Raw genomic sequence first — 22,931 nt, 5'->3', positions numbered from 1 at the left:
GTTTGCCTCCGGTTAATTAGGTAGTCCAGTCGACCATGTAAAAACAAACAAACAAACACACACACACATATATATATATATATGACACTATGTTATATTCCTTTATATCAATTAGTACATTTGGCAGACACCTTTATTCAAAGTGACTTATAAGTGATCAACACTCAGCTACCAATTTAATAGGAACACACAGACAAGCTCTGCCTCTTTGTTTAAAATTCCTAAAGATGAGGAAATGAAGTAGAGAAGATTAAAAAGAAGAGTCATGCTGTGAGGCTGCAGTATCACTGATAGAGACAGAGAGCAGCTCTGTTTGTGTACAGTATGTCATTAAACTGTGTTACGTGTACCACCGGTGGTACACAATCTTCCTCTGGTGGTACTTGCTGGACAATCAGAAATCCTGGTCTATGGACTACCTCCCTGCTGAGACTGTTAAAAGGTTTTCATGACCTGTCCTGGAATCCGTCAGGACTGAACGCTGGCAGCAGTCCAGCAGACACTCTCATTTGTAATAAGGCTAAATCCAGGACTGAATAGTTGGCAGAATGAAGGAACATCATCAACACATAGAAATATTCCCTTGATGTTCCAGGTCGTGAATGAGGATCTATTTATTTAACAGTAACATAACGGTCAAAAACCAACAAAACACCAAACCTAGTACAGCGTCCAATGGACAAATCAACACCCAAACATTTTGGGCCAAAATGCTCGCTATTTACCAATACATATCTCCCTATCCCTCTATCAGTCATAGCCGTCAAAGATATCAAAGTGTCCACGGTGCCCTTTATCTAATGGAACTAAAGTTTTAGTTACGTCAAAGGTCTACAAAGCCATGTTCCCAAAGGCTTAAGGCCAACAGTTAACTACTTTAACTGGTCACAAATGAAACTGTAGCAAGTAATCCTGCACTAATCATTTAAACAAACCTAGACTAAATTAACCCAACACTGTGTTTGTGTGTATACACCCTCAAACTGCTGAACATCTGGGTTTTTTCACCTGTGAAACTTTTCATGGACCCTTCTTTCTTTGTGATTTCAGCCAAACCCCAACCTGTTTGCAGTCATCTCACGTTACCAGTGTAGTGATGTTGTTCCCTCTAGCTGTGTGTGCAATATGGGAATGTAGCTGTGACATGAGATGTAAACACAAAAAGAGCTGATAATAATTATTATCTTATTATTATTGATAATAAGATAATTGCTGATCAGTAATGTCAAAAATGTGCTGCTTACTGTAGCTTTAAATGATTCCATGTCAAAGTAAAGGTCAGACACTTTTTACCCTGTTTCTGCAGAGAAGCTCTCCTCCTCCTCCTCCTCCTCCTCTCAGCCTCTCATGAATAATCCGGACTTTTCTAACATCCAGCGTTTTCAGCAGGCAGTGGGGTTTCAGTTGGGGGGATACTGACAGGTGGACGGTGCATGATCCCCGTCTCTGATCTGGGAAGAAAGGGACTGTGAGCATTTTCTTGTCCTCAGCCGTGGGAAGACCATGGCTCTGTTCAAGACCAGTCGGGCGTCCTTGTTGGTGCTTTTACTGCAAATTGTGCTGATTTGCTCTGCTCAGGTGAGACACAAGTGCTCAGTAACAGAGATCTTACTGTACTCTACTTGCTGACGCTTTCTAGAACATAAAATGAAATATATATAACTGTCTGAATGATGCTTGAGAGTAACTTTGAGCTTGGTTGTGTTGTTCAGTAATGAGTAGATGCCATATTTCTTATGATATTATAGAATCATACTCTTTGTTACTCTTACTGTTCTGACATCCAGTTAATCTGCTTAAAACTGTACAAAGCAGTGTGAGAAAACAAAGGAAAATGGTCAGAGTTCAAATTATTGAGTTAATTCAAACAAGTTATATGAACACAATTTCATACAAGTATTTATTTTTCATACCAATAAGTCCAACCATGTCATTTTTTTCTGCTTTGTATATTTGGTTTTGGTAGTTTTTCTTTCAGCTTCCTCTGAGCTTTTTACCAAATGTCCTCAAATTATAAGTCATACTGCATTATCTTGTGTGTTGTTATTACATGGACACACAGTGTGTGGCTATGAAAACAGGGGGAAATAAAGTCAAAGTGATGTTTTTTTTACAGCATATTCTTCATGAAAGATTTATTCTTAAAAAATTTTTTTTTTCAGTTTATCGAAAAAGTGGAATCTATTCATGTGTGTGTGTGTGTGGACACACATGGCACCAATCAGCTGCAGACAGCACAGTAATCTGAACACATACACATACTTAAAGGTGCTATAATGGGACTGTAATTGGAAACAAGGTTCACTTTCACAACCTTTCACCCAAACAATGAGACTCTGTGTGAGCAGCAGCAGCAGCACCACCACTGCATGATTTTAAAACATTTGGAAAAGTAAAAAAAAAGAAGAAATAGCTAAAAGTGATTTTTGTGTTTGTTTTGCAGAGGGGCCCAGTCGGTCCCAGAGGCCCCCCAGGGCCCCCCGGAGTAGCTGGTGTGCCCGGAGTGGATGGCATTGATGTGAGTTGGTGTTTTGTGCCTTTGCTCACGTTTTCTTTTCAAAGTTAATCAGCTCAAGAAATAAATGATGATGTTTAATGTGTTGAAATCTGTAACTATATTCTCTGTCACTGTGATGTTATTTAGTCATTTTATTAACTTCTACCACTCCTTGAAATTTAAGTTAAGTTAAGCTTAATTTTTCTAAAACCTTGTGTAAACACCTGCAGGGCCATACAGAGGATTTAAGCTCCTATATCACAAAAAACTAAAAAAACAATTTCAATTAAATGATTACTTGTTTTTTCAATGTTTCTTCACACTTCTGGTGTATGTAGCCATTTATTAATTTACTTGTCAGCAATAAATGGCATATTTCATTACTTATCTTATCTTATCTAAGAAAAAAATCCATCCTTTTTCTTCCTTCTTCTTGCGTTTCCAGGGCGACAGAGGAGAAGACTCCACAGTGAACGGTGGCCCAGTGAGTGGACTTTAAATGTCTTGCGGACTTCATTAATAACAATGAATCAGTTTAAAGGATTCCTTCTATGAGCAACAGTGTCATATATCAATGGAAAAACATGAAAACAATGCTTCATACTTTTGTATTGCCAATGCTTCCTCATTTTACATGATTTTAAGTTCAATTTTGTTATAAAACTGCATATTTTCAAATGAATTATTTGGGGGGACAGCGATTATGGAAGCTTAATTTGTGTTTCAGGGCCCTGATGGTGATAACGGCAGAGATGGAGTACCTGGAGCTTCAGGTCTTCCAGGCGCAGACGTAAGTGCAACAGACTGGTCGGCTTCAGTTCTGCCTGTTTCTAATGTTCATCACAGCTTGATTTGACCAGCTGCTTCAGTGCAGTGGATGTTAGACTCTCCACTGATGAGAAGTCGTATTGAGAGTGTGTGCGACGTGGACTGGAGGACTGGACATGTTCCGATCTGCTGCTGTGAGAGCAGTTTGTCTTGGCCTCCACTGAGGCAAAAAAAGAGTTCCTTGAATAAATCAGTCTATTTAGAGGGGAGAGTCTTCCTGACACACACAGGGATCTTTTTGTGAGCCATGGAGAGGAGTGGTGCAGGGGGATCGAACGCCCGGAAATGGCAGTCAGGAGAGAAGTGTATGCTGGGAACGCCGGTGCAGAATGGACTCAGTGTGTCTGCTGTCGGCCGGGGTAATCAGACACAGATTGAGGGTTTCAGGTGAACAGGGACAGAGAAAGGGTTTGAAAACAGAGGTTTCTCTTCATGTATTGGCTGAAAAGCTGATATGATGTTTTTTCAAACCTTTACCACAGAGACAGAGCTAATCTGTGCTTGTTCTGTGTGAGTGTAGGCACTAAATGACCAGGCTTTGATCCACAGGGAGTGATTTGCAGGTTATTTATGGTAGGGGGAGGAGTCAACTTCAGACCCTCCCTTTGAATATATATATATTCATAATGAATCTTATAAGTTTGATAGCTGCAGTAGAATAAATGTAGAGATCTGTTAAATGTAGATTGTTTCCTGCTGCTCTTGTGCTGCACTTATTTTGAATTTACTTACTTCAGTAAAGTAAAGTTTAAATGTTCTTTTTTTCTTCCTAAATAAGTCATTTTGGGTAACACATTATCGTTGACTTTAAAACACAGTGGTGTAAACAGGTCGAGCAAAGTCAGATTTATTCTCTCGTCATCTTCCTCTTCCTCACATATACTTCATATAAATTAGCGGTTACTCAAATTATTATTATTTAATTTATTACTATTTTGTTATTTGTCTCATTTTCTACACACTCTGGTCACATACCCTGGTATATATACAGGAGAACATTATTTATTTTACTACCAGGAGGAAGATCGTATAGCACTGGTGGTACACATACCACAGTTTGAGAACCATGGACCTACTTATATTTTCATAACAAGTCGTTTTGTTGACTAAACTATATTGTTTTTATACCAAACGTAACTTTAACTAAGTCAAGTCGTTTTGTTAGAAGTTTGAATTTTTATTTTCTAGTAGTCCATAGAAATGGTATAAATAAACGTTTTTTGAAGTCTTTTGTATCTTTGTAGGGACCTGTGGGACCTCCTGGAGATCCAGGTCCAGTGGGCTTAAAGGGACCAAAGGTAACGTTATCATCTGTTCATGTCACAGAACTCATCACTCACTTTCTTTTTTTCCTGAGAGTGAATATAGAGGAACAGTGGAGAAAAATGTTCTGAAAGTTGATGCTAAATCTAATTTCTTGTTGCTTTTCAGGGTGAACCTGGGCTGCGAGGGCCCTCTGGAGTACCAGTAAGTGTAGATAATAATCTCTTTCTACAACTAGAGTTAACTTCTGTGAGTGCATCTTCTTCACTGATCTGTCTCCTTCTCCCTGACAGGGTGTAGGACCTGACGGGCTCGATGTGAGTACCTTTATTATTATTATATTAATAATCCATGTGTCCTCTGCTCTGATTTCTCACCTATAAGTACATCTATAGCGCAAAGTAATGTGGGAAAGTAAACACATTAATGTCCTGTTTGAATATTGAACCTCACAAATAAAAAGTTTTTTGTTTGCATCAGGGGAAAAATAAAATAAAAGTCCAGGGTTCCCAAAAACTAGGTAGGGAGTATAAATCACTCTTTTGTTCTTTAACCAAAATTGATTCTGTTGGGGACATTTTTAACCCCTGTCATGGAAGAGTGTAGGTATTGGTAGGTCATGCAGCCGAGGGTTAAATAACACACATAAAATGAAGTTGTATTTCATTAACCAAGCATCTCATGGAAATTATTCACATTCAACTGATATTAGGAGTTACAAATATGGCTGTAAATGATTTGCTACATGAGGCACAAATCTTTCACCTAAAAGTAACGACTGAGACCATGAGCTCCTCAGAGAAATCTTTACTGATGTTATGAAACAAGTCAGAAGTGAAAGAGATCTTTTTGCAACCAGTTGAGCCCCCTGGTGGCAATTCTATATATGTTCTCTTCGTATTTGGCTTCAGGAGGATCCTTGAAGTCTACCATCTCACTATGAACACAATATCTCAAAAATGCCTCATGTAATATTTTCAGATGTGTTACAAACATTCACTTGGATTTTAAAAATTTTGGTGGACAAAGGTCAATGTTGCTGTGACCTTTCTTTGTGACCTTGATATCATATAAACTCTCTCAGGGAATATTTTCAAATGTGGTACAAACTCAGACACCATCATACTCATATTTGACGTGAATGCAATGTCTTTGAAACATCTCAGCAGGACATTTCATTACACCTGGCATGAACATTCATGGACTCAAGAATGACCGAGTTAGAGTTTGGTTGTCAAATGTCACTGTTACCATATTAACGTGAGAGAATCTTTTCAAAATTGGCCCAACTGTTTGGATTAGGGTGACCAAAGGTCAAAGATCAAGGTCACAGTGGCCTCATAATAATGCTTTTGTCCTATTGATGACTATGTTAATTTTAACCCAGTTAATAAATACATCTTCACAGTATGCAACATTTATTGTTCACACAAGGTTTTTTTTCAAGATATCCTCTGTAGTCCACTGATGATGATGTCAGACCACATCCTCTATGCTCAGCCAAACTGCAGCCTTTATGGCTTCACTCATGCAGAAGTCAAATAAAATGTACTTATGGCAGAGATACACGAAAGGGGCTTGAATTGAACAGACAGTTAACGTCTTCACATGTTGCTTTTCTTTAGGGTATTCCTGGTACTGATGGGCTTCCAGGGGAACTTGGCAAAGTTGGACTGCCTGTGAGTTTACTACTCTTTTATATTCACTTGTATTTAATAATGCTTTGTTTGTTTGTGGATCTATTTCCCAGCAAAAAATTGTTTGACTTTTCCAGGGAGCAAAAGGCAAGAGAGGTCCGGTTGGTCTTCCTGGTTCTGCAGGGCCTCGGGTAAATATTACACATGATAAACACCAAACATGGAGGTTCAAACACAAGTGTTATCTGGCTGTCACTGGCTGTCACCTTTATATTGTTTGTATTTTCTTCAGAGTTTTATACATATTCTATATAATATCTATATCAACATTATGATTTAATATCTATTTTTAATTACATAGTATATTGTTATTGTACAAAAACAAGATAAATTAAGTTTTACATCTGATTCGTGCAGACAAGTCACATTTTATTCACTTTTCTATGTCTTGTTTTTAATCCTCATATTATGTTTCGTCTTATAAACAATGCTAAAAAATATAAACATATATATAAGGGAACACTTAACCATCAGAGTCTTTGATTTTCTGTGTGATTGTGAAATTTCATCTAAAGTTTCGTTTCAGTTCATGCTATGAAAGATGCCACATGATGTATTCATTTAACTTAAAACAGCTTTTTGTTTTCTTTTAAATATTTAAAGACGTTTAATTAAGCTTAAAAAAAAATATATATATATACATATTCATATACATAATTCTTTTTCTCTCCAGGGTTCTCCAGGTGTTTATCAAGGCGAGGACCTGGTAAGTTTGTTATATATATTTATATAAATTATATAAATTATAGTAATTTGAAATAAAGTCGTTTTAGGTCATTTCTTTAAGAACTTCAAATCTCAATCAATTTTTTTGTTTGTTTGTTTTAGTGACAGGATGCTCTGACCTTTAACCTTTGACCTGCTGTCTCATGTAACTGTTGTATTATTATCATCAGTTAAAAAGATCTTTAACATTTAGCAAGTAAATGTATAAAATCTCAATATTTAACAGAGGAGTTGAACCGGTGAGTGGCATCACAAACCCTGCCACTGTATTTCAGTCCAGTGACTGTGTCAGATGGAGTACTCTGGTCATGCAGTCAAGTACTGAACACATATGTTTAATAAACTGACTCTAATGATTCAGTTACACTGAAAACAACTGCTTTACAAGTCACTAGATTGTGTGTTTGTGTCGCGTGTCAAACAAAATCACGGCACATTCATGCAGCCATGCTGTGATGACTCTGCCCACCTTGAGGAGGAGCTATAGTAATGGAAAACCATACCAAACTGTGTAGAGACATGTGGTCAACATGTTGCATAATGTCCATTTTCTATCTTCTGTCCTCTTCTTTCCTGACCCTGAGAAAATGTCCACATGTCCAACACACCATGATAAAGATTTATTTTTCTGCTTTTTCTTACACAATAGAAATAATTTCACAATAATTTCTTACACAAGTTTACTGTCTGTGGAGCCCCCTAGTGGCAGGGCTTTTCCATGACCTCAAATAGGTTGTTGTGTTTTTCAGTGTCCCAATGCCTGCCCTGCTGGTCTGAATGGGCATTCTGGTCTAGCCGGCATGAAAGTAAGTTCACTTTTACTTTTACTTTTGATGTAAATCTATGAAATCATTTTCACTTGTACTTTTTTAGTTGTGTGCATGTTCTATAGACTAAATGTAACATATTGTTCCTGCCAATAGGGCCACAAAGGGGTTAAAGGTGAATCTGGTGAACCTGGGAGACAAGGACACAAGGTAATAATGAAGACCTTGGTTTTTTATAGATTAAAAAAACTGACTGGTTGATATCAGCGTCATAAATGAGTTACCATCATTTTCAGGGATACGAGGGGGATCAAGGAGCACCGGGAGATGTTGGCGCTCAAGGACTACCAGTAAAATATTTGACCATATTCTTTAAACTCAAACTGAAATGCTGTCTTTCGCACAGTCAAACGTATTAACATGGCACATTTCTGTTCCTCTTGTCTCTGTCTGCTGAGTAATTTTAGGGCCCAGGTGGAGCAAGAGGCCTCCCAGGAATATTGGGCTCCAAAGGTGAAAGGGTAAGAGGTCACAAGGTCACACACACGTGTCTACTATGTTTGACACGAAGATATAAAAGCACAAACTACAACATATCTGATAATGGTCCACGCACAGGTGAAACAGACAGGACAGGAGGTAAAACTGAACAAGGTACACACGAGGTAAACATAAAAAATAAAACAGGAAACAAGGAAAACAAAAACATTAAGAATAATTGTCCAACATTAATCACCTGGAGAAACCCAGGGGTCATGATAATTCCACCCTTTGCATCATATTATTGTATGTATCTATATTTTGACGGGCTCGAGGTACATTCACACTGAACACTACACTTATTTGTATGCAATACTATCACATACAAAGTCAATGAAATACATTTGAGTCAGTGAATCACACAACACAAATTAAAATAATTCACCTTGATCACTTGTTTTAAAATACAGTATTTTAACTTAAAAATATTCAATCTATGATCTATATATTCTTTTGGCCAACATGATTGGCTGATTGTATTTTATTTTCCTCTATCCAATAAAATATTGAATGTTTTACATGAACTTCTGTCGCTCCTCTCATACTTACTGAAGTCACTACTAGTGAGTAGTGACTTCATTGCGTTTCCGTGAACAAAAATGTGTAATGAGTAATAATTGGTCAGTTACATCAATAATAATCAGCTAACGCTATCTAAATAATGGCCAGTCGACCACTTGTACTTCCTGGTAAGTTCTGAAAATGTGTGTTGTTCATACTTCACTATGAAGTTTGTGAGCGCTAGAATAGTCACAGATATTGTTTACTTGTGGTTTCTGCATGAAGAAATCGAAATTATTCCATTGGCAAGTTACATTTTAATTAACTTAAACAAACTTCTGTTTGCCTCAAAAAGGGACCTCGTGGGAGTCCTGGTGAACTGGGCCCTCGAGGAATCCAGGGAGCCCCGGTGAGTCTTCGTCTTATTATCACCGCTGACGTCTCGTGTCTCCATTTTATTGAAAACAAAGTGAAATTTATTCAATGTTTTAGGGCGACCGAGGCCGAAGAGGAGTCATAGGCGAGATGGGGCCGGGGGGAGTGCAGGTGAGATCTGAAAAGTCTGATTTGGTTCATGTCACAGTCACATTCACAGTAAAATGAAGTGGAGAATAAGTTTGTAGGTTAGAACTGAGATCCTGAGATCATAACACCCACAGCTGTCCCTCTAAAAACCACGCATTTGTTCACATAATTGTTATTTTGTGCAAGTTTAAGTGTTGATGTAATGTTGATTCTATATTGACTCACAATAATATACAGAAATGATTTCACTCCTTTTGCGATTATGTTAAAATCTGTCATCTCAAGAACATGTAGAGGAGAATTCTTCTCATTTGGCACAGATATTCACAAGTTGATAAAATTTCGGAGGTCAAAGTTCATGCACGGTGACCACTCGAACATGGAAACTATAAATCTAAGCCTGACTGGGCCAGGTTTGGACAAAAAGTTTGAAAACTTTGGAAAATAGTTTGAACGATATTGTTTATAATTAAATGTCACATTTGTGTGATATATACAAGTTCACTGACACTGTGTATGTCTGTAAATCGGTAAAACTAGTAGTAGCCATGGCAACGAACAGCTGCATGTCACGAGCAGGGCAAAACAAACTGTGCAAGTTTATGCGCTAGTTTTAAGCCTTTTTTTCTCATTAAACTGCTTGGCAAAGACACATAAATGCATGGTGGTAATTGTATCAATTGTATCAAGTTTTTTGTTCAAATAAACATAATTCATCTTAAACTCTTTAAAGTATGTTCGCCACATCTTCATTTCCCTCCAACATTTAAAAGGTAAATAATTCCACGTGTTCTTAATCCTGTCTGTTTGTTTTGTATTTTAGGGCGATCGAGGTTCAAAAGGAATAAGAGGAGTGCCAGGATCAAAAGGAGGGCCTGTGAGCATCTCATCAAAAATCATAATCAAACACCTAATCAATCAATACATAAAAACTAGATCTATTTTCAGTCCTATGTATTCATACATAGTTGTTGAAGTATTTATGGTCATGTCTTCTTAATCTCAACAGGGTTTACCAGGTCCAGATGGTCGTGAGGGAATACCTGGGCTGCCAGCATCCAAGGTATCTGTTGTCAACTTGCTGTTGTATTTTTATAAACAATACTATAATATAATAAAATATTGTTTCTTTTAATCACATGTTGTTTTTCTGTGTTGTTTTGTAGGGTCTTCCAGGGAAAAATGGGGCTCCAGGTGACGCAGGGCAACAAGGGCTTCCTGTAGGTGACCTTTGACCTCCCATTCATCATCAACTGCTTCAGATTTTTAGCTCAGATTGTAAATGTTTGACATGATTGTCTTCATCTAGGGTTTACCAGGTGCTTACGGTCATAAAGGACACAGTGGAGTGAAGGTATGTCCGTCATCTGTTCAATGATGAAATAAAAAACAGAATTATACTGAAAGCAGTGACACTTTTTGTCATTTTTATATAGTAATCTTGTAGGTTTCTATAAGATTACTATATACAAATTACAAAATTACAACTCAAATGCAATGTTTTGATAATATTTCACACTTTTAACTGAGAGGAGATGATTTGGAATACATAAAAAGAAAACTAAACAACAAAAAAGATCTTAAAAAAGCATTATTTGTGATTTACTGCATAGTTTTCTTAATTTTTCCCCCCTCTTTGTCTTCAGGGTGTCAAGGGAAACCTAGGAGTTGTGGGACAGATGGGGTCTCCAGGGAAAGAAGTAAGTACATATTAGTCCATTACCTGTAGCACTTTATGTTTTCTATTGTTCCATACATTATATACTGCCTGGAAGTATGGGGAAATACTACTACAAAAAAGGACCAATACTTAAATACACATAAAACAATGTGGAATCATGTTTATGTTTAGCATGTATGAGCAGCTATAAGCTCAACTTCAGTCTATACAATTTCATTTTTTTTTGGCTATTGATTTTATTGATTAACCCTATTAAAGTTTATTCTTGTTTTATTTTGCTTTTAATTGGACCACAATAAAAAAATGATTAATAATAGTAAAACTGTATTTTGTATTTTGTGTATTATGGCTTTTCCCTTTAGGGGTCGCCACAGTGGATCGTTTGCCTCTATGTTGTCCTACTGCAAAAGTTTAATTAGACGCACAAAAACAATTTATGGTTTTAACGTTGTTTCTTTTTTCTAGGGCGAGCGTGGTGAGCAGGGAGAGGTGGGACCAGTCGGACCCAGAGGAGGAACAGTGAGTCTCTGAATCACCTTATTCTACCTTTTTCTCTTAAAGCTGCACAGGAAGCACATGTGTTATAGTCCCATCCTTCTTTCATACCTTTCATATCCCTCATACTCATCACTTGCATCTGTGTGTCCACCAACCTGATGGTCATTGTCTCGGCTAGTTTAACGAGACATCGACAGGACGAAACAGGGTGAAGCTTTTCATTTGGAGCAAATCACACAATTTTCCATGTACTAAAAAGATTGAAGGTATTTTAGAGGATGTTGATTCACAATATATTTACCGCAATAACTTACCATGCAGCATGAACACAATTAGAGGCAAATTACTGGCTAAATTCGAATACAGTATATTCAAATCAAGCATAATTAAAGTGTTGAGCCTTACGTTAAAGTCAGTTTATTAAGAAGTCAGTGGTCCTTCATCGCTCAGTTCAGAACAGGAATCCTTCCACTCGCCTAATTGAGAGTGAGTCACACGTTCTTCTGTATGATGATTGAAGAACGCCTTCACTGAACGATGTATTCTCAAAACCCTGAAATATGCTGGTACCCGAAACCAGAAGTTCCATAGAGCCAGTACAGGTGATGCAGACCTGCTCAGACATTCACAAAAAAACAAAAAAAAGTACAAAGAACATAATTACACATGTTTCCAGAATAATGTCACTACAGTGACTCAAATCAATTACTGATTGGAAAGTTTTCAGAAGGCAGCACCTAGTTTAATGCAATAACAACACGACTGTGACACTTATTAACTGTTGGACTTGATTTTAACATGCTGCTCAGTTTAATCATGTGTTTTTGGTGACTTATTTATTACTGTTTATTTATGGAGTGTATCTTAAGTAATGTTAGCAGATGGTTTTAAAATGACTTTACTCTATATGCTGCTGGACCTGGGTAACCTGCCGTTCCCTGAACTGATTCAACATGGTTGAACAAGAATAATAATAATAAATCTGAATTTGAGTCTAATTAGACTCTCTCTCTCTTTCTTTAGGGTGAACAAGGAGGACGAGGGTTTGACGGGCCTCCAGGATCACCAGGAGCCCGGGTATGACATAAGAGCGAGTTTATAACATTACCAAACACAGAATCACAGCAGGAACTGAGCCACACGTGAAAGTGACAGTGGGTGTTTGGGTTTGTTGTGAGCTCTGCAAGGAGTGCTAAAAAAACATTGACCCACTCACGCACACATTCATACAGTGCTCATTTATCCGTCAGCTATGTGCAGCACATTTATATCACACATCTTTGATACTGCTGTCAGACATGTGCTGGCAAGGACAATTCCACATGTAGACTGTCAAAGCCAGGAATCAAACCCTGAAAGGTGACTCGCTCTACGACTGAGCTACTGTCGCCCACAATGAAGAATATTTACAACCACATCTCAGAACGTGAGAGGGCCCAGTCTAGAGCCATGTGGTGCTCCAAACATTCATTATAGTGATGTGTGTTTATGTTAAACTGTGGGTTATATTATGTTGTAGTTCTTTTTGTAGCAGTAACCAGACGTAACATAGAGCCAGAGCAGACGCTGCAAACCTGCTCAGGCTTCGACAAAGGTGACATTCACTCTGTTGTAAATTCATGTAGCATCAAAATAATCTTGGAGACATTATTTAAAGGTTGAAATCCTACATTGTGTCAGTTTAATGACAAAATCTCAAAAAGTGAGTGGCCCCAGTCTAGAGCCCTGTGGTACTCCAAACATTAACTATAGTGATGTGTGTTTGTGTTAAACCTGCCTTATATTATGTTGTAGTTCTTTTTGTGGCAGTGACCCGTAACCAGACGTTATATAGAGCCAGTGCAGGCGATGCAGACCAGGCTTCATTTAAAAAAAAGTTTGAGACTTTTTTTATGAGATTCAGATATGTTGTCGTTATCATTATTATCCAGATGTACTGACATAAAATGGCCAAATAGTTGTCTTAATTCAATAAAAACATTGGTTTCTCTTACGGTATAAAAGGTATAATCAATTCCATATAAGAGGAAAAACTGTATTATATGAATAATGACAGGAAATCAGGTAGATGAGACAAGAAGTTGCACAAAAACATTCAGATGAAGACAAATATCCAAAATGAAAACCTGATTTTCCAGATGTGAATGACAGTGTTGGGTCAGTGTGGCAGCTGACACTATCCATTCTCTGAAATACAAAGTGGGCAATCAGTGTTCATAAACACCATTTTCTGTCCTGAACATATTATTCAACATAAGGATCAGATTATTCAACACTGGATCCTTGTGCTGTACCTTCATTAAAGAGAGACGGGCCTCGAGGACCTTGTGTCCCTGCAGTTAAATCTCTAATCCACCAGCGAGCCGCTCAAGCATGAATGGCCTCTTGTTACAAAAATCTGAAGGCCCGGGGTTTTTTTCTACAGCTCGGGGGGATTCAGGGCAGGAAAAGGAGCTGAGACTCTGTGAAAGCGCGCTCTGTTCCCCAGGAATGCCTGACACTGGTCAGCTCACTGTATGCCACCATCACCCACACATGCCCACAGATGTCTGGGGGGGTGAAGGTGTGGCCTGTCCTCACTGTTCAAACCATGTGAAGCTGGAATTTTTTTTTCTGTACATGTGGTCAGGTTAAGGTAAAGGAGAAGTGTGTATGTTTGTGTATTTAATGGTTTGTTTTTCTATGTGTGTGTGTGTGTGTTAATACAGGGAAGCAAGGGGAACCCAGGCCTCCCGGGTCTTCCTGGTCCTGCTGGTTATCGTGGTCAAAAAGGAGACAGGGTAAGAAAATGCCCAAAGTTAACAACACAAATCAAATAAATCTATTGATAAATAAATACATTTCAATAGGGTCCTTCTGCACTCTGACCCTAATGGAGTGATGGCACGAAAACAGTTGTTAACTGTTCATCATTTTTGATTAAAGCGATTTAGTCTGGTACCAGCCAGACTGAATAGGTCTGGCCAGCGTGGAGAAGCATTTTCTTCTTCTAATAATACTAATTTCCAGCAGGCTGTAATGCTGCCTCCAATGTTGTTCTCATCCTTCTACATTGCACTTCTAAATTCTCCACCCAACTGCCCTCTTGTCTCCCCCATCAAAGTCCAAAGCTTACCCCCATCCCTATCCCCACTGTGGTAGGACAGCCAATAAGTCATAAACCTCTGACCTGACCTGTGATTGGTCAAAATGTTCCATCACAGGTCATATTTCCCCTAGAGGAGGTGCAAAAATCTAGTTGTGTTTCAGATCAGATGATTTCCATAATGCTTGTTAAAAACAATAACCTTTAATGATTAAAATTATTATGAGAGCAGACACCACAAATGTACTCATTTTATGTTATTAAAACATAATTGTTATGTTTTCTCAGGGTGCAGTTGGTCTCGATGGGCCCATGGGAGGACAGGTAAAACATTTAATATTACATGGACAACAATTATGTCAAATTTGTTACAGAGTGTTGAGTTGAAGGACATTAAGAGCCAAAAATCTGTCACTGGTGTTCTCTTCAGGGATCTTCAGGTGCTGAGGGGACATCAGGAGAGCGAGGAGACCTGGTGAGTGAGGAGCTGTTGACTCAGCTTTACTTCAAAACCCAGCACAATGATCATGTGCTAAAACAAAAATCAGCTGATCAGTACAACACCAGACAGACTGACAGTAAATGTAGTTCTGGAAAGTTTAAAAAAGAACATCTGTAATTGTTATTTATATCAAATTTAAAACAAACCTTGGATGCAGTTTTTGATTATTTCTGCTCTTTATGTTTCCTCCTCCAGGGTGAACAAGGAGAACCAGGCGAGAAAGGATCGGTATGTTCACATAAACAGCAAATCTTAACTGTATCATACCACGTCAGCTTACTGACCAGTTCTCATTAGGTCTCACTGTATATCTGCTCTTGTAAGGGGCGGGGCCACAGGGTAGCCAAAACAGACAACAACATGGGGGACAGGGAGAGACCTGTTAAATGCTGGCGTGGTGGCAAAATTTTTAGAAATATGTAATGTTTCACCATGTTCATGCTCAAACACATCCTCATTTATAACTGAACTGACATTTTATTTTATAATCATTGAACCTATTTGGTTGATTGAGAGTCAAAGTGGGTCTGCTTTAGAGCGGCAGCAGAGCATTGTCACACCATGAGAGGAGACGACACAATGATAGTAAAGGGTTGTAAAAATGTTAAATATCCACTCACAGAGTGTGGAAGAGAGAGAATGTCAGCTGACATGTCTGTTGTCAGCTTCCTCTCCACTTATAGTCATCTATATTTAAACGTATCTCCACTGCAGACAATCATTTTTTTTTCTCCTCTGGTTGAGACGTTTTTGAGAGGAGTGAGGCTTTTTTTTTTTTAATATCATTCAATATAGCCGATGGTTAGTAGTTACCTGCTCTGCTGGCATACTGTGTGAATCTATGTAACTGGGTGGTTTCGATTCAGATGACTTTATTGATCCCAAATGGGCGATTCATTTGCAGTTCATACACAGATCCAGCAAACACCACACAAACTATTAAAATGTCAAGGGTAACACAACAATAAGCCAATAACTAGAACAATAGATAAAGAAAATATTGCAAAATATTGCAAATCTAAAAAATATTCAAACTGGCCATCAAGTAAAATAAGTACTGTCTGTGTTGAGTTGAACTGAGTTGGCTTGGATCATCATGAGTTTTACATGTTGTTGTTTCCAGATAGGCCCACCAGGAGAAACAGGAAATAAAGGACCTGAGGGTGGACGAGGACAGCAGGGGAAAGAAGGCAAGCCAGGACAACCAGGACCACGGGGCATGCAGGGCGACATGGGGGTACCAGGCTTCCCCGGAACACAGGGGCCAGCGGTAAGATACTCTATATCTAAACTGCTATGTGGCTACTTACTGTTGGATCACCTCAATTAAAGGATAATCCCACTAAAAGAACAGAAGATATTGCACTGTGTTTGATGTTGCCGGGAATGACGAATGACTCATCCTTGCACAATCTTTGCACAGGGAAAATCACCAACGGATACACACATCAAAGAAGTCTGCATGAGGGTAATGCAAGGTAAGTGTTGGTCATCCTCATTCTTGCAGTTTGCAGTTTTTACCACTGGTAACTAACTTGCTCATCTTAAGATGAGAGGGCAACCTTTAAGAGCCGCTTCGTCCGTGGCGTCACTCTCTGATGCACACTCTGCATCTGGACAAGAGATTGTTCTTGGGTTCTTGGTCAAGTCAGTCTTTGTCATTTTCTTTGGTGAGACAGAGATCTTGGAATTCACAAAAGCTTTCAAGGGCTTTCAGGACCCATGGGAACCCTGCTAACAAGACAAAGTCAAATCAACTGCTTAATCGTGACGCTTTTCAATCAGTTGACGAAAGTCCAACCAGGTGTTGTCACCCTGTTTGGACTTCGGTGACAAAGTGTGGCCTCAATCTGCATATATTTTATAGTGATATAAAAGCAAACTTCGGCTTCAAGACTTAACCCAAGCAGATAAGAGGGGAGAATCATTTGTAGAGAAGCAATTCTTCATGATGAATGAGTCAAAGAGACGAACCAAACAATTTATGGGGACTAAAGAATTGCACAGATAACTGATTCTTAGAAATTAACATGAATTGAGGTAGAGATCAATCATTCTTAGAAAAAAACAATTTGTATAGACAGAGTCATCAGGTTCATCTAGACAAACAATACATAGAGACAGAAGTGAGTAGAGACAGCAGATATGTAGCAGGGATGGGATCATGAATATTCAATTATTATTGGATAAGAAAAACTCAATCAGTTAATGTGAATATTCATAACTATACTAAAAAGATACAAAACTGAAAAAGGTTTTTAATCAAGGTTTGCGTCATCTCTATTTCAAAAAATACTACCTAATTTGTGGTGCACGTATTACCACAAGGTGGCAGCAGCAGTTAGTCGACTGTAATGTGTTTGCAGATGTGATGAAGTTCAAGAAGATTCTTAAAAAATGCTCCTCAAAGCTCAACACGCTATTAACCTCACATGACATTCAGTAGCTCTTTAGAGTCTTTGAATATTTAAATATTCCTGTCAAATATCCAAACAGTATTTTAGCCAGAAGTGCCCATTCCTAATACAAATGAATCATTCATAGAGATGAATGAAGATTTGTAGATGAGCAATTTACAGAGACAATTTCTTTGTTAAAAACACAAATCTAAACCATGTCCTCCTGTGTCACAGAGCAGCTGGCCCAGCTAGCAGCCAGCCTGAGGAGGCCTGAGTCAGGTATTGCTGGGCTGCCAGGTCCCCCCGGCCCACCTGGACCTGCAGGCCCTGCTGGGGAGAACGGTTTCCCTGGACACACCGGATCACGAGGCCTACCTGGTCTGAAGGGACCTGCTGGGGTGATGGGTCGCAAAGGAGCCAAAGGTAAGCTCTACATTACAAACTGAGGATCTGTGACCACAAAGGTCTTCCTGTTCGCTTTAATGAGGCTTTGGTCAAAAACTTTAAGGCACTTTAGAATCCCGCTTTCTTGCTGGTTCTGCAGACACATCAATCCCGCCAGATCATATTTACATTGGCATGATACATTGCATCAGGATAAGAAAAGTAGGGCCCAGAGAGTGCCACTAGTTTGTTGACAAAAGCTTCTGAATTGCTTATTTTTAATTTTTGCAGGTAGGTAACTGTGAAGCCTGGTTGGCCAATCAGAAAACGGATGACACACAACAGTTGCAAAACATTTTTATAGAGTAGCTGTGCGTTTGTGTCAGCATGCTAAAAGTCCATTTAGCACCAGCACAAGTTTGATACCTGGCCAATGCCATTACACAACCTCACCTCAAACAGAGGAGACACCAGGCGACAGTATGATTTTCACTGTGAAGAGATTGTCAAAATCTTCACCCTGGCAGGAGTTTTACAGAATGTGTGTTTTCAGAGTTATAAGCCACAGTTTGTAAGAGTTTGAAAGACCGAAATACACAGAAAAAGCAACGTTTTCAAAAATACATGCATCTGTGTGAAGTGGCCCTAAAGGTTATATAGCAGGTGACTTGACTCTCCATCTCCAAACTCCTCCTCCCAGGCTCCTCCAAGTACCAATCATCTTCATTTTAATAAAGGAACTGACTAAAATGAATAACCAACTATGCAATTCCTCTAACGTGTCTGCTTTTTAGGTGACCTGGGTGACAGAGGAGACAGAGGAACCACAGCAAGAGGGCACAAAGGAGCACCTGGTGCCCCCGGTCTGCCAGGTATGACGTCAGAGAAGTGAATGCATGAGCGTACTGTACGAAAATTAGATTCAGTTAAATCATCACCGTTTGCATGTATGTGGTATATATATACCACATACATGTATATATATATATATATTTATACACATATATAATATGATAATTATATATAATACTAGTAATAATATCATACAACATATTTTAAAAGGTGTTTTAGGAGGTTGGTTATTATAGAGCTCATTTTAAAGTGTGCTTAATAAATGTTGCATGAACACATGGAGACACGTGAGAATTAAAGACACACAAAAATATTTTAATTAGGGAAAAAAATAACTTATGAAGAAACACAACGGAAGCAGAGTCTGATAAATTAAAGAGTTTCCGAGTTGGAAATCTGAGTTCAGGAACGCCCATGACCTAGGAAAATCCCATTACAATTGGAACACACCAGAAGCCCAGAACATCTTACAGATGTGTAGGACCAGGGTTTTAAACTCAACGTCTTGTTGACTCTTCTTCCAGGTGAACCTGGACGACATGCTTACGGCAAAGATGGCCGTGAAGGGCAGCCAGGACCACGCGGCGCTGCCGGCATTCCCGGCGCTCCCGGACTTCCTGGTCCTGCCGGTCAGAGCGGTTACTGTGAGTCTTCACAGTGTGTCCTGTCGATGGTGCCGCCACCACCACTGAAAGACTCTGGCATGAAGGGCCCCAATGAGATGTGATGAGTCACTGCAGAGGAAATTCAGAGACTGAGGAGAAAGCAGACTCCAGGGGAAGATTTTATCCCTTTAGGTTTTGATTCTTGGTTTGTATCGTTTTAATATTTGGTCATCCCATTTGAAACTTGATTCTTTTTTTATTTGTTTTCACTCTTTAACATGAAGGCGTGAAGTGAACATCAGCTTTCATGTTAAATTTCATTTTACCTCAGTGTTTCCATTTCTGTACTGTATTATTAAAAAGGAGTAGTCCACGTTTTTTTTGAGAAACTAAAAATTGACTGTAAATGTACAAACACCACCAGGCCTATTTCTGTCCCATTAACAGAGGCAAGACTTTCTGTATGTTTCGGTAAATGTGTCAATATGCAAATTACACTGATGGATAAGGTACGTGTGTGAGCATCTCCGTTGTCCTTTTTTCCCCTAAGTGTTGGATATGTGATGATCATCTCTCTGTCAGTACGACTGTTGTTTTTTTCTTGTGATTGGCGAGTGGAGATGTGTGAGAAAATCTCTCTGGCAGTTTTATATGACTTCTTATTTATTATACCAAGCTTCCACATGATATCTTCAAGCTGTACAAAGGGGGAAATAAATACATTTTTATAACTTCTTGCATGTTTTGTACCAGTGAGTATAAAAAAGAGGCCACATGGCAGGACAAGTGCTGTGCAGCCACTGTTGCCTCAAAGCAAGAAGGTCGCTGGTGACAGCCTCACTGTGTGCACGTGGGTTCTCTGCGGGTTCTAATAAAGCCTGTCTGACTGTGATCGTCAGCTTTAACATACTGTGTTTCTCCAAAACAAACCCCACAATCCTGGTGAAAAGAACACACATTTGCATATTGTAAATATTAAGACTGAAACTATTGTTTTCAGAGTGAAAATAATAAACGGATTCCCATCAAGTTTTCGCAGACTTGTTAGTATCAGATATCTGTTTTATTACATATCAAACCCCTTCTGAAGAATGTCAATTGTAAAATTTTGCATTCAGCCCACATTTCAGTTTAGACAGACTGAGAGTGTTTCTATATGAAGTTTGCACATTCTCCCAGTGTTAGCGTGTCTTTTCTCTGAGTTCTACAGCTTCCTCCCACGGTCCAAAACCAAGCCCACTTTGGAGCATCACAGTGTCTTAATACTTTAACGTAGAAACGTGATTGTAACTTTAAACGGGTCACAAGACTTGAGACTTTTCTCACCTAAGTCAACATTTCGATACATATTACAGTTTTTATACAATCACAGTTTTAGTTTTGTACTTTTTTTTGACGTTTTCAGGTTTTATAATGAGTGTGTATTGCGTGCGTGGGAGTTTAGCTACAGTGACACATGCTGAGATCGAGAAAAATAATCACAAAAATCTCTAAACAAACTCTTCTCCTGTCTATTAATCTATGACTTTTTTGTCACATTATGGACGATATACTAAACTATGACTTTTATGTCACATTCTGGATGATATACTAAACTATGACTTATTTGTCAAATTCTGGACGATATACTAAACTATGACTTTTTTGTCACATTCTGGACGATATACTAAACTATGACTTTTTTGTCACATTCTGGATGATATACTAAACTATGACTTTTTTGTCACATTATGGACAATATACTAAACTATGACTTTTTTGTCAAATCTTGGACGACTTACTAAACTATGACATTTTGTCAAATTTTGGACCATATACTACCCTATGACTCTTTTGTCACAATATGGACGATATACTGAACTATGACTTTTTTGTCACATTTTGGACTACATACTAAACTATGACATTTTTGGACGACATACTAAACCATGACTTTTTTGTCACATTTTGGACGACATACTCACCTATGCCTTTTTTATCACATTTTGGACGACATACTAAACTATGACTTTTTTTTGTCACATTTTGGACGACATATTAAACTATGACATGTTTGTCAAATTTTGGACGACTTACTAAACTATGACTTTTTTACCAGATTTTGGACGACATACTAAACTATAACATTTTTGTCACATTTTGGACGACATACTAAACTATGAAATTTTTGTCACATTTTGGACGACATACTAAACTATGACATTTTTGGACGACATACTAAACCATAACTTTTTTGTCACATTTTGGACGACATACTAAACTATGACATTTTTGTCACATTTTGGACGACATACTAAACTATGACATTTTTGTCACATTTTGGACGACATACTAAACTATGACATTTTTGTCAAATTTTGGACTACATACTAAACTATGACATTTTTGGACGACATACTAAACCATAACTTTTTTGTCACATTTTGGACGACATACTAAACTATGACATTTTTGTCACATTTTGGACGACATACTAAACTATGACATTTTTGTCACATTTTGGACGACATACTCACCTATGCCTTTTTTTATCACATTTTGGACGACATACTAAACTATGACATTTTTGACGACATACTAACCTATGACTTTTTTGTCACATTCTGGACGACATACTAAACTATGACTTTTTTGTCAATTTTTGGACGACATACTAAACTATGACTTTTTTGTAAATTTTTGGACGACATACTAAACTATGACTTTTTTTTCACATTTTGGACGACATACTAAACTATGACTTTTTTTCACATTTTGGACGACATACTAAACTATGACTTTTTTTGTCAATTTTTGGACGACATACTAAACTATGACATTTTGTCACATTTTGGACGACATATTAAACTATGACTGTTTGTTAAATTTTGGACGACATACTAAACTATGACATTTTTGACGACATACTAAACCATGACATTTTTGTCACATTTTGGACACCTTACTCTACTATAACTGGGCTGTGCCAAGGGTATTCACCCCAGACCCCCCGGGGGGTTGAACACACAACCTCTGTTTTTGGAGTCCAATGTCTTATCCATCAAGCCAACGGGTTTGTTGTAATGCTGACACATGTCGTTATATGTTACATTCTGGACTCACACACACATGCACTCGACAAACTACAAATTTTTTGTCACAATTTGGACGACATACTAAACTATGCGATTTTTGTCAAATTTGGACGATGTACTAACCTATGCCTTTTTAGTCAAATTTTGGACGACATACTAAACTATGACATTTTTGTCAAATTTTGGACGACATACTAAACTATGACATTTTTGACGACATACTAACCTATGACATTTTTGTCACATTTTGGACACCCTACTCTACTATAACTGGGCTGTGCCAAGGATATTCACCCCAGACGGGGGGTTGAACACACGACCTCTGTTTTTGGAGTCCAATGTCTTATCCATCAAGCCAACGGGTTTGTTGTAATGCTGACACATGTCGTTATATGTTACATTCTGGACTCACACACACACACGCACTCGACAAACTACACATTTTTTGTCACAATTTGGACGACATACTAAACTATGCGATTTTTGTCAAATTTGGACGATGTACTA

General features: G+C 38.3%; 1 protein-coding gene across 1 annotated transcript; it reads left to right on the top strand.

Moving 5' to 3' along the window:
• Nucleotides 1–1,211: 1,211 nt before the first annotated feature.
• On the top strand, nucleotides 1,212–20,390 carry col9a1a (collagen, type IX, alpha 1a). Its single transcript, XM_058640432.1, has 32 exons — nucleotides 1,212–1,578; nucleotides 2,444–2,518; nucleotides 2,943–2,981; nucleotides 3,225–3,287; nucleotides 4,570–4,623; nucleotides 4,757–4,792; nucleotides 4,882–4,905; nucleotides 6,214–6,267; nucleotides 6,363–6,416; nucleotides 6,959–6,991; nucleotides 7,761–7,817; nucleotides 7,935–7,988; nucleotides 8,075–8,128; nucleotides 8,246–8,299; nucleotides 9,175–9,228; nucleotides 9,312–9,365; nucleotides 10,168–10,221; nucleotides 10,354–10,407; nucleotides 10,511–10,564; nucleotides 10,654–10,698; nucleotides 10,991–11,044; nucleotides 11,491–11,544; nucleotides 12,547–12,600; nucleotides 14,232–14,303; nucleotides 14,897–14,932; nucleotides 15,039–15,083; nucleotides 15,306–15,338; nucleotides 16,234–16,380; nucleotides 16,534–16,588; nucleotides 17,744–17,932; nucleotides 18,688–18,765; nucleotides 19,270–20,390. Exons 1-32 carry the CDS (start codon nucleotides 1,504–1,506, stop codon nucleotides 19,470–19,472), a joined length of 2,061 nt encoding a protein of 686 aa, XP_058496415.1. The 5' UTR covers nucleotides 1,212–1,503; the 3' UTR covers nucleotides 19,473–20,390.
• Nucleotides 20,391–22,931: the final 2,541 nt, after the last annotated feature.

Source organism: Solea solea, chromosome 10, assembly GCF_958295425.1.
Source record: "Solea solea chromosome 10, fSolSol10.1, whole genome shotgun sequence".
Lineage (NCBI taxonomy): Eukaryota > Metazoa > Chordata > Actinopteri > Pleuronectiformes > Soleidae > Solea > Solea solea.
Note: the sequence above shows the minus strand (reverse complement) of the source record. Positions and strands in the feature narration are given on the sequence as shown.